General features: G+C 43.0%; 1 protein-coding gene across 2 annotated transcripts in view; it reads right to left on the bottom strand.

Annotated features, from left to right (window-relative positions):
• Nucleotides 1–15,708, bottom strand: part of LOC124777056 (serpin B6-like) — a 51,454-nt gene that overhangs the window by 9,565 nt on the left and 26,181 nt on the right. For both annotated transcript variants that reach the window (XM_047252327.1, XM_047252328.1), the window contains exons 5-6: nt 8,822–9,036; nt 7,202–7,387 (exon numbers count right to left, since the gene is read on the bottom strand). In XM_047252327.1, the coding sequence (XP_047108283.1) occupies nt 7,202–7,387; nt 8,822–9,036 (401 nt within the window). The remainder of the gene's footprint in view (nt 1–7,201; nt 7,388–8,821; nt 9,037–15,708) is intronic.

Genomic DNA, 15,708 nt, shown 5'->3' with positions numbered 1-15,708 from the left:
TGTGATAGCTATACTTGTGTCATCTGCAAAACGTACCAGCTTTGCACCTTCGTGAATATAGAATGGCAAGTCATTAATGGATATTAAGAACAGCAAAGGACCCAAGACCGAACCTTGCGGCACCCCATTCTTGATTGTTCCCCAGCTTGAGAAATCACCATTTTTTTTGCATATTATGTGAACTGCTTATTTCAACTTTCTGCACTCTTACAGTTAGGTATGATTGACAACATTTGAGCACTGTCCCATTCATACCACAGTACCTGAGCTTATCTACAAGTATTCCATGATTTACACAGTCTAAGTTCAGTTTGGAGCTCGCCTTCATGCACCCATAAGAACCTCTAAATGTGGTAATTTAGGGAATTATGAGTTAATCTTAACCACAGAGAGCCGCAAAGTAACCGCGAGCGAGTGAGAAAGACGAACACGCTAAATTCCGATTTTTCTGTGTAAATTGCGACTTTTGTATAATCCGAAAACCGCGTGGTACGTTATACAAGTTGTGACTCTAAACTGGACATTCACAGTGGTCAATTTATGTAATATTCGAACGAGCATTCTGTCACAGTCAATCTGTTTTCCAGATTTCCCGTAAAACGTTTGGTTAAATACCATAAGCTTGCTATGATGAGTGACTGTAATAGTGTGTGTGTGTGTGTGTGTGTGTGTGTGTGTGTGTGTGCGATGTGTGCGTGTGTGGGTGTGTGTGGGTTTGTGTTATAACTGCACACCAGCACGGGTATCAAACGAGTAACAATACATCGAAGTTTTCACGCATAGACTATCTATCCGTTAATAGTTGAATTTACTCTTAAACTAAAATATTTAATGCGTCCTATGGATATAATTGGTGTGGCTGGTTCTACTACAACTTGTCCAGTCGAGCAACATTGATTTTTTTCTAACAGGAAGGTGTGTGGACTGGACTGCATCGGAAGATTTCACCGAAAAGTGAGTGGGCATCATCTGTAGGATAAACAGTTAACTGCCCCGGTGCAGACAAACCACAATAGGTCACTCAGATACACGTCTGCTAATAGCTACTAGAAAAAAATGCAGACATCATGGCTTGTTATCTTTGCAGATTCGAGTTCACCTTTCTCCTCTACGAACGGAGAGGTGCATCAAGCATATCGTGACTTTATTTAACTGACTTATATATTTGGCAAAATACACGAATCATCATAACTAAGAATTCCTGTGGCACCAACATTCGTGACTGACCCGATGGATTTCTTTCTGTGACGGTTTGTGAAAAGAGAATTGTATGGCACTTGCCTGGCTGGTGTTAAAAAATTGCGATTCCGCATTACGGCAGAGGTACAACTGGTCACACCATCACTTGCGAATGTGTGGCAGAATGTCGATTATCACCTAGACGAGGCTGCGCTATCGGTGGAGGTCACATCAAATCTATGTGAGGTATTTTTGCCAGGTAAGTAATCCCCAGCGAAACAGATGCAACGATTTCCGAGATATGCACCATCTACATCTACATCTACATGCATACTCTGCAAATCACATCTAAGTGCCTGGCAGAGGGTTCATCGAACCACGTTCACAATTCTCTATTATTTCAATCTCGTATAGCGCGCGGAAAGAACGAACACCTCTATCTTTCCGTACGAGATCTGATTTCCCTTATTTTATCGTGGTGATCGTTTCTCCCTATGCAGGTCGGTGTCAACAAAATATTTTCGCATTCGGAGGAGAAAGTTGGTGGCTGGAATTTCGTGAGAAGATTCCGTCGCAACAAGAAACGCCTTTGTTTTAATAATGTTTCCAGATTGAGATTTTCACTCTGTAGAGGAGTGTGCGCTGATATGAAACTTCCCTGCAGATTAAAACAGTGTGCTGGACCGAGACTCGAACTAGGGACGTTTGAGTTTCGAGGGCAAGTGCTTTACCATCTGAAGTAAACAAGCACGACTCACGACCCGTCCCCACAGCTTCAATTCTGCCAGTACCTCGTCTCCTACCTTCCTCCAGGCTGTGGCAAAGCCGTGTCTCGGCAATATCCTTTCTTCCAGGAGCGCTAGTTCTGCAAGGTTCGCAGAAGAGCTTCTCTGAGATTTGGAAGGTAGGAGACGAGGTACTGGCAGAATTGAAGCTGTGGGGAGGGATCGTGGGTCGTGCTTGGGTAGCTCAGATGGTAGAGCACTTGCCCGCGAAATGCAAAGGTCTCGAGTCCGAGTCTCGGTCCGGCACACAGTTACAATCTGTCAGGAAGTTTCATATCAGCGCGCACTCCGCTGCAGAGCTCAAAAAATGGTTCAAATGGCTCTGAGCACTATGGGACTTAACATCTATGGTCATCAGTCCCCTAGAACTTTTAACTACTTAAACCTAACTAACCTGAGGACATCACACAACACCCAGTCATCACGAGGCAGAGAAAATCCCTGACCCCGCCGGGAGTCGAACCCGGGAACCCGGGCGTGGCCGCTGCAGAGTGAAAATAGCATTCTGGTGTAATAATGTGTTAAGTTAATAGTTTAAGCAAGCTTTTTCACTTATTTCAGTGCTACTACATTCATTAACTGAGCTTCTTCCCAGCGGCTATGCCCACGTAAACACATGTTACAAATTTGGAAAATGTTGTATGACCGCCTTGAGCTGGTGGTAAAATTTTTTATTTATACAACCAGTTTCAGTCGTATGGCCATAATCACGTTCATAAAAATATTCACAGCATCACGTTAAGCGAAACATAAAATAATTATCATGAGATGATAAAACACTGAATCAGTTCACGGCGTTAACGCTGACTCCAGTTGTAACACGAATGGGTATACTACCTAGCACAGTTTTTATAAATTGACGATTTAATTTATGTTTCGATATTTCGGCTAACGTTATGCTGTGGATATTTTTATGAACCTGCTGACAGTCAGACGACTGAAATTGCTTATACAAATAAACTATTTTACGAGTATATCAAGGCGGTAATGTGACGTTTTCCAAATATATAAGAGCTATGGTGCACGACCTCCTGAAAATACTTGTTATAGACCTCCAGGGATGAGTCGAAAGTCATAAGTGAAAATCGTTGTGAAATCTCTGATAGTGGAATCATGTACAGGTACTGTCGTTGCTGTAGGATAGGCAAGTTGCAGAGGTGGAAGTATGGACCAAAAAAAAAAATAATAATGTGCAGTAAATATTGGCACTAAAGTGCATACCTCAACATCATCTTCACTAGCGTGAAATGCGTCTCTTCCAGTGAGCAAGTGCCCAAAGCTTTTAAGATATGCGTTTTAGAGCCCATATTTATTGTACATTTTCTTTTTGTTTTGGTGTATACTACCTCACCCAATAATACGGAAAGCAAGGAGATTGCAGTAAAAGAGATGTGTTTCACAGTATCGATGATGAACATGTGCTCATAGCACTTAAGGTATGCGTAATATACCAACATTTTACCCGGGGCTTCGCCTGCGGACACATATGTCCTGTATATTGAATACATATACAATATATCTCATTCTCTCGTGTTTTATATCATACAAGTCCAGAGCGGAACTTAAATTTATCTTAGGTACTCAGCCGTGTGGTCCCGAAACATATTGACAAAATAATTGGCTCACTGCAGTGCTCATTCTTTCTATCAGATTCATTTTAGCAAAAGCAGACAAGCATGGCTAGGACGGTAACAACCTGATATTCCATGTATTCGTATCCTTTATCGCAGACCTACCCTAAAACCTCCCAACCATGTAACAGCGTCCCACTCCCAACTTTGTGGCACGGGTTTTGACATACAGAGCTCCCTAGCGATAGTTGTGATCAACCTAAAGTTTCGGAAGAAGTACGGGCAACTGCCTGGAAAAGTTGGAACAGATTCCGCGTGCTATCTGCCTCAACCCCATGTTTCTGCACGTTTACAAAACTTAATGTGAGTTGTTCTTGTGTTAACATGATTAATACAGACTCCTCTGACTTCACCATATCTAGTTCCTGAGAAACCTGGTGTGTTTGTATGGTCACCTCAACAATATCAGCTACAAAATGAGAAATTTGGCAATTTGAATTGATCGTTCGTTCAGGTTTTGGGTACCCAACATTATGACACTAGTTTTTTTTTAATTCTTTGACATTTAGGTGACGTATCTTTGTGCTCATTGCCACAGTAGTGGCTTTTAGTGTGTAGAACAAAGGTGGATAGTCGACAATATAAAAATTTTTCACCGGAATTGCTGGAAAAGATCTCGGATGAAGTGAAGAGTGAAAAGACCATAGCTCGCCAAGCTAATAAAGGGTATAGAATACACCGAAATGTGATTTATAAGAGGATGAAACTGAAAAAGGAAAATCGATCTTTGACCTCTCACAACCTAGGCAGACAACGAGGAGCTTGAAGAGAATATAATCTGTGGCCATGTAATCGCTCTTACGATCTGTGGTTTTCCAAATGATAAATTCGAACTGCAGCTGATTGTGAAGCATTATTTAACACGAGCTGGTCGCACTGTTCCTGAGGTCAAGGATAATCTGACAGAAGAAAGTGGGATGACATGTTTTTGGGAAGACATGGGAAGTTGAGGGTGAGAGTATCAGAGAGCATTTCGCGATACAGAACAAGGATCAATGCTGAATGTGTTTTTCGATGATCTGGAAACTGAATAGCAGGGCGTCTCTGCAGGGAGTATTTGAAGTTATGACGAATGAGACTTAACAGACGAACTAGCTTCTACGAAAGTCACAGCAAAAAGAGGTTGCAAGTACGCAGAAATGATTAAAAATGCTACTACAGTGTGAATCTGTATAATGATGTGTGGCAGTGCGGCGAGAGAACTGGCCCCATTTTATCTGACTTACAACGCTGAAAATGTTAATCCTGGGTTAAAGTAGGTGGGAGGGGAGAGGTACTACGAACACGCTACAGTCGGTCAAAGAGCGGGTGATTTGACATGCGGACGCTAGAAGATTGGTCTGAGTCCAGTTTGTTGATTATTTTAAGGAAACAGTTTGGAAATGAAGTGATTTTCCTGGTTCAGTTCCCGTTCTTTTATGTGAATGTGTGTGTTTGTACCTGTTCTTACAAGAATCAAGATTTGTTTTTAAGATTCCTATCAGATAGTTTATTTTTGGGTGTGTTGTGGGCTAAAATTTAACTGTTTTTAGGAACTGGAATGCGTTAATTCCGATAAACGCACTACAACAATGTGACACATCCACTGTGAATGATTTTTCCCCGTGAGATGAGGAGTGTCACATAGCTGAGTGACTTGCGCACTCAATCAGGTGACACACACACACAAGAAATTCATCCATCCCCTCCTATAAGAGATATATCTTTTAAAAAGACAGAATTCAAAAGAAGAGGCGTGTGGTGTCACCGCCAGACACCACACTTGCTAGGTGGTAGCCTTTAAATCGGCCGCGGTCCGCTAGTATACGTCGGACCCGCGTGTCGCCACTATCAGTGATTGCAGACCGAGCGCCGCCACACGGCAGGTCTAGAGAGACTTCCTAGCACTCGTCCCAGTTGTACAGCCGACTTTGCTAGCGATGGTTCACTGACAAATTACGCTCTCATTTGCCGAGACGATAGTTGGCATAGCCTTCAGCTACGTCATTTGCTACGACCTAGCAAGGCGCCATTATCAATTGCTATTTATCTTGTGATGCATGTACCGTCAGACCGATGTTCACCAATTATGGATTAAAGTTAAGTATTCCAGCAGCTACGTACTTTTCTTGATAGTATAATTACTTTACCTGTTCCAGACCTCACGCCAGCCTGCGTGAGCTTAAACGCGTGCCTTTCGGCTTCCTCCAAACCCCGTGGATTGGCTCCTGCCAATCCACAACAAGGCGTGTAGCTATGTTGAGTAAAATCCTCAGCCTTGAACATGAAATATTACGGGAGTTACGTACAAAATACCTAAAAAAGTGTCACAGTGTTGGGGAATTCTGTGGCGTCATTGCAGCTGATGGGAGAGCTATTCCAGCACAATGGCGATAGCGCCAGTGGTCGGCAAATGTCAACGACGGTAACGACGTCCTGAATACGTTTCTTTTCAATTTTATTTGGTCTTTGTTGCTGCTGCACCATACTTCGAGTCCTGTATGATACACACAATCTCTTTGGCCTCTCTCAACAGAGGGCATAGCTTGTTTTGGCGGTGTTGGGTACTTACCGTCTGCATAGCATATTTCAGCCTAGTTTTCTCTCTGTTACAGATCATTTGCGCCATTGATTGGATCATTATGCTAGGTTGTGGTTAAAGTATAGCACTTATCATAGCGTGTAGGCTTTCACGGCCAGCGTCTTCAGAAATTAAAACTTCCGGGCTAAGAGGCCGTGGTCCAATAGTAGAAATACTTCTCCCTGACGTTTTACTGTTGACAACACGTGACGAGTGGTGGCGCCCTCTACGCGCTCTATATAAACAGGACCTTCTCGGCCTAGCAGCCAGTCGTAGACTCACCTCAGATGATGTTGCCCGCTGCTGGCAACGAAACGTCAGGGAGAAATATTTCTACTATTGGACCACGGCCTCTTAGCCCGGAAGTTTTAATTACTATAGCACTTATTTCCACAAAAGAGAGAAATAGTCACCCTCTTGGTAGTTCTGTTTAAGTTTTCGTCCTAACAGTTCATAGGGGCTTCATTTTATAGCCAGAAAAGAGTTGTGGAACTCCGTAGAATAAAAAGAGATTATACTATTCGCACGCTGAAAACAAGGGATGTCCATACCTCGTACGTTGAACAGCATTGCTGAAAGATTTTACTAATGTTACAAGCAGTATACCGACCCTCCGTATTAAAGAGCGTAGTGTTGCACGAAAAATGTGCTTGAGCAAAGGCGATCACATAGCATATTAACGTATCCACAGATTAAATTAAGATCAACAAAGGAGAAGAAAATATAATTCTCATTCCACTGACAAAATTTATCGAGTTCACAATAATTGAAATACTGGCGTCAACTGTTATCGAAATAATTATTGACATCTGTTCATATGGATATGCCGTTCACCAAATCGAATATTTTCCTAAAGAATGTTAAGTTGTCGGTTCTTACTGCATCATAAAACCCTGCTCCTTATTATCAAATTTAAATTCATGTGGCTAACGATGCCGGCTAGTACAACAATTGAGAAATACAGCATTTTCATGGAAGTAAAAACTGTAACACGTCAAAAATCTCACTCCTTCAGTATTACTTCTAGGTACCAGAATTACACTTACTTTCCTGAGTGCTCCTGTGAGTCCTGCTTCGTACTCCATTTTGAATTTAGGTAAATATACATGCACCTCGGCCTTGTACATTCTGGAAATTATTTCTTGAAGAGATACATTCGTAAGATTCTTCTCAACGTCTGGTAGGCCATTTAATTCTCTGGGTAAAATTATCAACATACTTACTTTGTAACCCTGATGTAAGAAATAAGATCAAAAAACACAATTAAACTGATATTACATAAACTGGGCAGCAGAGCAATCAACTAGAGACTACAATAATATGAGGGCTATCCGTTTATTCAGGTCCGACCGGTCGCGAAATATAAACCACAGTGAAAATCCGCAGAAGCTTCGCATTGATAGGTTGGGCAGTGTCTGTAGAGTTCATGTCGATTGCGTCACGTTCCTCTTTTCAGTTTTAAGCCCACAGTGCGCACGTGAAGATGCCTAGAAAATAGTGTCTCTTGCCAAGTATGACTGCCTGCTGACAGATTTCGCCTGATTTCATGCACCCCACAAAATATAACTGTCATTCATCTCCTTCTTCGTGATAACTCTCGGCCGCTTACCGCAAAGGCAATAAAGAGCTCACGTGAACCGCTGGCTATGAAGACAATATTTTGACACAGAACAACGAGCCGCAGACCAGCGTAGACAATTGGTGGAAAGCACAGGAGGCTGCCTTCTATGACAAGGATGTTGGAAACTTGACTACGCTACGACAGAACGTCTAACTCGGAAAGGCAGCTGTATAAAGTAGTAGCTGGAAGGTAGAGCTAACTGTTGCAAATGAAAAAAAAATTGATTTTCATTATGGCCTCCATTTCGCAACCGATCGGACCTTAATAAATGAATACCCTCGTACCTTGTCAAACATTGTATGGAACTGTGTAACTAAATTCCTATTTCACTGTTTCATGCTGTAACAAATATGTAGATAAGGAATCATTTAAAATTCAAGGGGCTTATGAGATTAGTACATTAATTATTCTCACCATAAAAACATGGATGTTAGCTCTGTATGACAATTATTAAGAAATGAAGCAGTAGTATTTTTTTCAATATTACTGTGTGTACAACATGAAAAGTATTAAAATGTTGGTGGCTGGCTTAATAACTATGCAAAATATCGTTACTTTAGACTCCATTACTTGTTAATAGTATAATACATTATATTCATACTGATTGTTAAAACAAGGATAAATTCTTATTCTCATCTAATTAGTTACGATATGGACACAATATAACGTCTTTTATTATTCGTTTTATTGCTTAAACCTACGTGAAACTGATTTACTAGAAAAATTTGTCTTGGTGTTGTTCTAAAACAAACATGCAACGATGTTATTTCCAGAATGAGATTTTCACTCTGCTGTGGAGTGTGCGCTGATATGAAACTTCCTGGCAGATTAAAACTGTGTGCGGACCGAGACTAGAACTCGGGACCTTTGCCTTTCGCGGGCAAGTGCTCTACCACACAGTTTTAATCTGCCAGGAAGTTTCAACGATGTTATTTCTTGCAAAAAACGCAGTACAAGCTAATCAAGACATAAGAATCTCATTGCTGTATGCTTCCTCGATTTGCATATTAAAATAATGTAATTCACGTGTCTTCAGACGAAATACCTTGTACGGAAGCAGGATGACCTGAGAATTAAGCTCATTTATCTCTGCGTACATATATCGATCCTTGACGAACATGGTGTCCACATCTTTAGTTGGCTGTGATGGTGGGTGGAAGGGCCGGGGCTCTGTGAAGTATTTGCTGAACTGTACGCTCCAGTTGCCCTTGAAGTAAACCGCATTGACCAATACCATACGAGTCTGTTCACCGAGAGCACCTGAAATAATTGTTCGTTACTGACATTTGAACATAATCCACTCTGTCATTCATTCACACACGCCTTCATAGAAGTGAAACTCTTTGCATTATACATTAATAGACAGAAGTAGCCATTGCAAGCTACTTTTGTTAAGTACATTGATACAACATTATGACTACGACTAATATACCGACCCGACGACTTATCTTAGAAGATAAATTAAGTAACGGCCAATCTAGGTTTCCAGCATTTGTAGAATTAGAGAATGGTTTTGACAATGTTGACAGGAATACTCTCTTTCAAATTCTGAAGGTGGCAGGGGTAAAATACAAGGAGCGAGAGGCTATTTACAATTTTTAAAGAAAACAGATGTCAATTATAAGAGTCGAGGGGCATGAAAGGGAAGCAGTGGTTGGGAAGGGAGTGAGACAGGGCTGTAGCCTATCTATGACGTTATTCAATCTGTATATTGAGCAAGCAATAAAGGAAACAAAAGAAAAATTTGGAGCAGGAATTACAATCCATGGAGAAGAAATAAAAAGTTTGATGTTTGCTGACGACTTTGTAATTCTAACAGAGACAGCATAGGACGTGGAAGAGAAGTTGAACGGAATGGACAGTGCCTTGAAAGGAGGGTATAAGATGAACATCAACAAAGGGAAAACGAGGATAATGGAATGTATTCGAATTAAATCAGGTGATGCTGAGGGGATTAGATTAGGAAATGAGACACTTAAAGCAGTAAATGAGTTTTGCTATTTGGGGGGGGCAAAATAACTGATAATGGTCGATGTAGAGAGGATATAAAATATAGATTGGCTATGGCAAGGTAACCGTTTCTGAAGAAGGGGAATTTGTTAACATCTAGTCTTTTCTGAAACTGTTTGTCTGGAGTGTAGCCATGTATGGATGTGAAACATGGACGATAAATAGTCGCTTTCGAAATGAATGCTGAAGATTAGATCGTTAGATCACGTAACTAATGAGGAGTAGATGAATTTGTGGCACAACTTGACTAGAAGAAAGGATCGGTTGGTAGGACATGTTCTGAGGCATCAAGGGATCACCAATTTAGTGTTGGAGGGAAGCGTGGAGCGTAAAAATCATAGAGGGAGACCAAGAGATGAATACAGTTAACAGTTTCAGAAGGATGTAGGTTGCAGTAGTTACTCGGAGATGAAGAAGCTTGCACAGGACAGAGTAGCATGGAGAGCTGCATCAAACCAGTCTTTGAACTGAAGACCACAACAACAACAGCTGATATACTCATACTGATAGTTATGTTAATTGTACAACATTACCCGCCTCCTCAGAAGAGGTCGCCTGTGCACAGGTACTCGACTGGAAGGTAAGGCGGTTCGAATACTTGTGGTGGAAAATTTTGACTCTCTTGATCTGGCCGACAGGGGAAGGAACTCTTTGCGCCGATGTCCTAGATTAAATTTCAAAGCTCTCTGAGGTGTCTTATGAGGTGAGGGAATGTGACACTGTCGATGGCGAGCCGTTCGTCGCATGTGGACTTTAAGGTCGGTGGACCCCTTGGTGCCATTCAAGAGAAGTAGGCTGCGTGCCGGCACCGAATTTCACCGTCTCTCCCAGTGATCCATACCAACACACAATCAACTGTACAACCATTCAACACAGTGATCCACACGGTACACACACACACACACACACACACACACACACACACACACACACATACTTCATAGCAGGTCGGAGGAAGGCAACAGCAAGCCACCTCCACTGGGACCTAGCAGTGTAGGGCGATACAGGATTCCTGCATCTGCTCCCCCTACACTAATTCTCTGACTGGGGGGATACTCTGGCATTTGCCGATTATTTACATGTGATTAAGCCGTATTAGAAGGTAGAAACCTGATTTGAAAAAAAGTCTCTGATCACTCAGCCTCTATTTCTATCTAATACTTCAAAGTATTTATGCAACTTTGCATAAACACAGATAATCTGTTATACATTTTTTAACGAAAATACAGTGAAGTGGCAAAAGTCTTCCGAAACCTCTTAATATCGTGTCGGAACGTCTTCCGCCCAGTTCAGTGCAGAAGCTCGACGTGGCGTGGGCTCACCAAAGTCGTTGGAAGAGCCCTGCAGATATATTGAACCATGCTGCCCGTATAGCAGCCCACAATTGCGGAAGTTTTGTCGGTGCAAGGTTTGAACTCTCGATTACGTTCCATAAATGTTGGATGGGATTCATGTCGCTCGAACTGTCCAGAACGTTGTCGTGGACAATTTTGGTCTGGTGACATGCCGCATTGTCATCCACAAAAATCCCATCTTTGTTTGGGTTTGTGAATTTAATGAATGGCTGCAAATGGTCTCCAAGTAGTCGAACATAGCTATTTCCAGCCAATAATTGGTTCAGTTGGAAGAGAGGGCCCAATCTATTCCATGTAAAAACAGCTGACACCATTATGGAGCCAACACCAGCTTGCACAGTGCCACTTTGACAACGTGAGTTCATGGCATCGCGGGGTACGAGCCACACCCCAACCCTACCATCAGTTCTTACCAACTGAAATCGGGTCCCATCTGATTGGCCACGGTTTTCCAGTCGTCTAGAGTCCTAGCAATATGGCCACGAGCGCAGGAGAGGAGTTGCAGGCGATGTCATGCTGTCAGCTGACCATTTGTAAATGGGCGATTAAAAGAGGATTGTACATGTGTGGAGAAGACGTCCATGCCAGTACTCATGGAGATGAATCACGTTCAAGCAAGTGTGAAATTGCTCTTTGACGAAGCTAGAGGCGCTGTCAGCATCTTCCTACATCTGGAAGGCTATGATAACATGCTGAGGACCTATTATTATTCCTCATTTAGGCCATACTCGAGTTTGTAAATTCATCACTCAGTGACGTCACACACAATATAATTGACAATACAGTGATTTGAATGAACTTTAGTTGCATTTTTGGCTGTGTGCTGTCTCGAACTAAAATCTTCTCCTCTTTCCTGAGTTAAAATTATAATCATCAGCCACTGTTATTTCAGTATTCCTACAAAGAAAACATATTTTTTTCTGCATTGTGATTTCATTCCCCTGCCCCATAAGGGGAGGGAGGGGCTGGCAATGGCATAATCCGCCATTCTTCTGCTGAGTGAGATGACAGCAAATAAAAGAAAAAAATTTAAGATATAAAGGCGATGAAAAGGTGGACATAAAAACAGAGTAAGGGGGGACAATGGAGGTAAAATACACACTGACACGAAGACATTCATTGGGGGACAATTAAAAAAAGTCTACATGAAGTTAAAAAATAGATTTGGCGATTCATAGAGCACAAAAAAGACACTGAAGTCACATGCACTGGTTAAAAGTTGGCCACTCCAGAACAAAGACACCTTAAAAACCCCTTAAGATGAAGCACACACGACAAACAATAAAAACTGCCAGGAGGGACCTGCCGAGGGAGAGGCCTGAGAGGAAAGAAAAAGAGGGGAGAGCAAGGTGCAGTGGGAGAGGGGGCAGGATGAAACGAATAGGGCGTCAGGGGTTGTACCAAGAGGCAGCAGACAGATAGGGTGGGAGATGAAGAGGTGAGACAAGGCAGGAGGGAGTGCAGAGAGGCTGAAGGGGAGCACAGGAGAGGGGGAGGGTGTATCAGGGGGTAAGCCATTCAGGAGAAGTGAGGGAGAGGAGAGGGAGCCCTTAGAAGGAGGCAGGAGGGAGGTGGGGTTAGAGTTGGTAGGAGGGGTAGACGTCAGGGCGAAGTTCATCATACAGGAGGGGTAGGGTCTGGACGTTGTGTTGGAAAAGCAGGTGGAGGGTGTGGAGATGGAGAAAGGGTGGGACACAACGGTAAAGGCGCGGCAATGGGCTGGGGGTGGAGAGGAAGGGGGACACCAGGGGGTGGGGGGAGGGATCGAGTCAGCGGACAATATAGAGGGTGCAGATGTGTTCAAGGGAAAGGAGAAGGTGGGGGAAGGGATGAGGTCATAGTGGATGCGTGTGGGGGATGGAAGGAGGATACAGAAGATGAGGCAGAGTGCATGCCGCTTGAAGATTTGGAGGGTGTTATAGAACCTAGGAGGGGCACAAATCCATGCAATGCTGGCATAACAAAGGATGGGGCAGATCAAGGATTTATAGGTGTGAAGAAAAGATAAGTTAAAATCCATTTACATAATTACCAATTCAAAATTCTATAAGCAGTTACGTTGCATTGTACCTGGCCACTTTCATTTTTCTGCCACAACATTGCAGTTCAGTAGATGGCATTGTTTCTAATTATTCACGATCAGTGTGATATCCGCTAGCACATGGATTAAGTGTAATCGTGCCAATTTCGGTTGAAAAAATTCGGGATTGGTTGTGGGACACCGTGGAATATTTTCGCTGCACTCACTGTAGTTTCGTGAAGCTCCGATAGGTGCCGGAGAAATACGTAGCCTTCAAAATGGTGTCAGTAAGAGGCGTGCGTTCCAAGCAGAGAGCTGCCACTGAGTTTCTTTTGGCGGAAACCAGAGCATCGCAGATATTCTTGGGCCCTAACGGAATGTCTCCGAAGACCTGGCAGCGAACAAAAGCACAATGAGTCGTCGGGTGAAGTGTCTGTCATCATCGGAACAAGTCTGCGCAAACTTGTCCCATATCCACCGTGCCGGCCAGCCGCACGCAGCTGTGACTTCAAATGTTGGAACGTGCGGACACTCTCATTCGAGGTTATCGACGCATCACAGTCAAACACCTCGCTGCACAACTGGACGTCTCTCTTGGTAGTAAATCTGTAAATTCGTGGTAAGATCTTATGGGACCAGAATGCTTAGGTCATCGGTCCCTAAGCTTACACACTACTTAATCTAACTTAAACTAACTTACGCTACGGACAACACACACACCCATGCCCGAGGTAGGACTCGAACCTCCGATGGGGAAAGCCGCACGGACAGTGACAAGACACCTCAGACCGCGCGGCTCCCTTGGTAGTGTTGACACACTTGTTCACCTGTTGGGATACTCAAAGGTGTATGTCCATTGTGTTCCTCGCAACCATATAGACTATAAATACCATAAAGAGTGATGAAGGAACATATGTGCGGCGTTGATTGTGCGTTACGACGCTCATCCTTACAATTTTTTGTCGAACATCGTCCCAGGCGACGAAACATGTGTTCATCACTTCGAACCGGAAACAAAACGGCGCCACACCACCACTCCTACGAAGAAAAGTTCGAAGCCGCACCCACAGCCGGTATAATCACGGCAACAGTCTTATGGGACTCTGAAGAGATTATTCTGTTTGGTGCCCTCTCTCATAGCGTGACGATCAACTCTGAAGTGTATTGTACTACCCTCAGGATACTGAAGAAACTGAAGAAACAACGCAAGGCTTCACACAAGTATGTGCAACCGAGAGGAACTCACAAAACGTCGTTGCACCCTACAGCCCTGATCTCGTACCTTCCAACCTCCATCTGTTTGGCCCGATGAAGGATGCACTCCAAGGGAAGCAGCACGTGGATGATGATGAGGTTATTGATGCAGCAAAATGTGGCTCCGAGGTCGACCAGTAGAGTGGTAACATGTCGGCATACAGGCCTCCCAGGAAGGCCGTTGCATTGAACAGATTTCGAAAAATAGGGTTTTGTACCCAAAAGAGTGGGGAACAATATGGTGTATTGAAATCCTAGGTGACGATCAGTTTGGCTTTAGGAAAAGTAAAGGGACGAGAGAGGCAATTCTGACGTTACGGTTAATAATGGAAGCAAGGCTAAAGAAAAATCAAGGCACTTTCATAGGATTTGTCGACCTGGAAAAAGCGTTCGACAATATAAAATGGTGCAAGCTGTTCGAGATTCTGAAGAAAGTAGGGGTAAGCTATAGGGAGAGACGGGTCATATACAATATGTACAACAACCAAGAGGGAATAATAAGAGTGGACGATCAAGAACGAAGTGCTCGTATTAAGAAGGGTGTAAGACAAGGCTGTAGCCTTTCGCCTCTACTCTTCAATCTGTACATCGAGGAAGCAATGATGGAAATAAAAGAAAGGTTCAGGAGTGGAATTAAAATACAAGGTGAAAGGATATCAATGATACGATTCGCTGATGACATTGCTATCCTGAGTGAAAGTGAAGAAGAATTAAATGATCTGCAGAACGGAATGAACAGTCTAATGAGTACACAGTATGGTTTGAGAGTAAATCGGAGAAAGACGAAGGTAATGAAAAGTAGTAGAAATGAGAACAGCGAGAAACTTAACATCAGAATAGATGGTCACGAAGTCAATGAAGTTAAGGAATTCTGCTACCTAGGCAGTAAAATAACCAATGACGGATGGAGCAAGGAGGACATCAAAAGCAGACTCGCTATTGCAAAAAAGGCATTTCTGGCCAAGGGAAGTCTACTAATATCAAATACCGGGCTTAATTTGAGGAAGAAATTTCTGAGGATGTACGTCTGGAGTACAGCATTGTATGGTAGTGAAACATGGACTGTGGGAAAACCGGAACAGAAGAGAATCGAAGCATTTGAGATGTGGTGCTATAGACGAATGTTAAAAATTAGGTGGACTGATAAGGTAAGGAATGAGGAGGTTCTACGCAGAATCGGATAGGAAAGGAATATGTGGAAAACACTGATAAGCAGAAGGGACAGGATGATAGGACATCTGCTAAGACATGAGGGAATGACTTGCATGGTACTAGAGGGAGCTGTAGAGGGCA

Source organism: Schistocerca piceifrons, chromosome 2 (assembly GCF_021461385.2).
Source record: "Schistocerca piceifrons isolate TAMUIC-IGC-003096 chromosome 2, iqSchPice1.1, whole genome shotgun sequence".
In the NCBI taxonomy this organism is placed as follows: Eukaryota; Metazoa; Arthropoda; class Insecta; order Orthoptera; family Acrididae; genus Schistocerca; species Schistocerca piceifrons.
The sequence above is the reverse complement of the archived record's forward strand: the minus strand, read 5'-3'. Positions and strand labels throughout refer to the sequence as shown.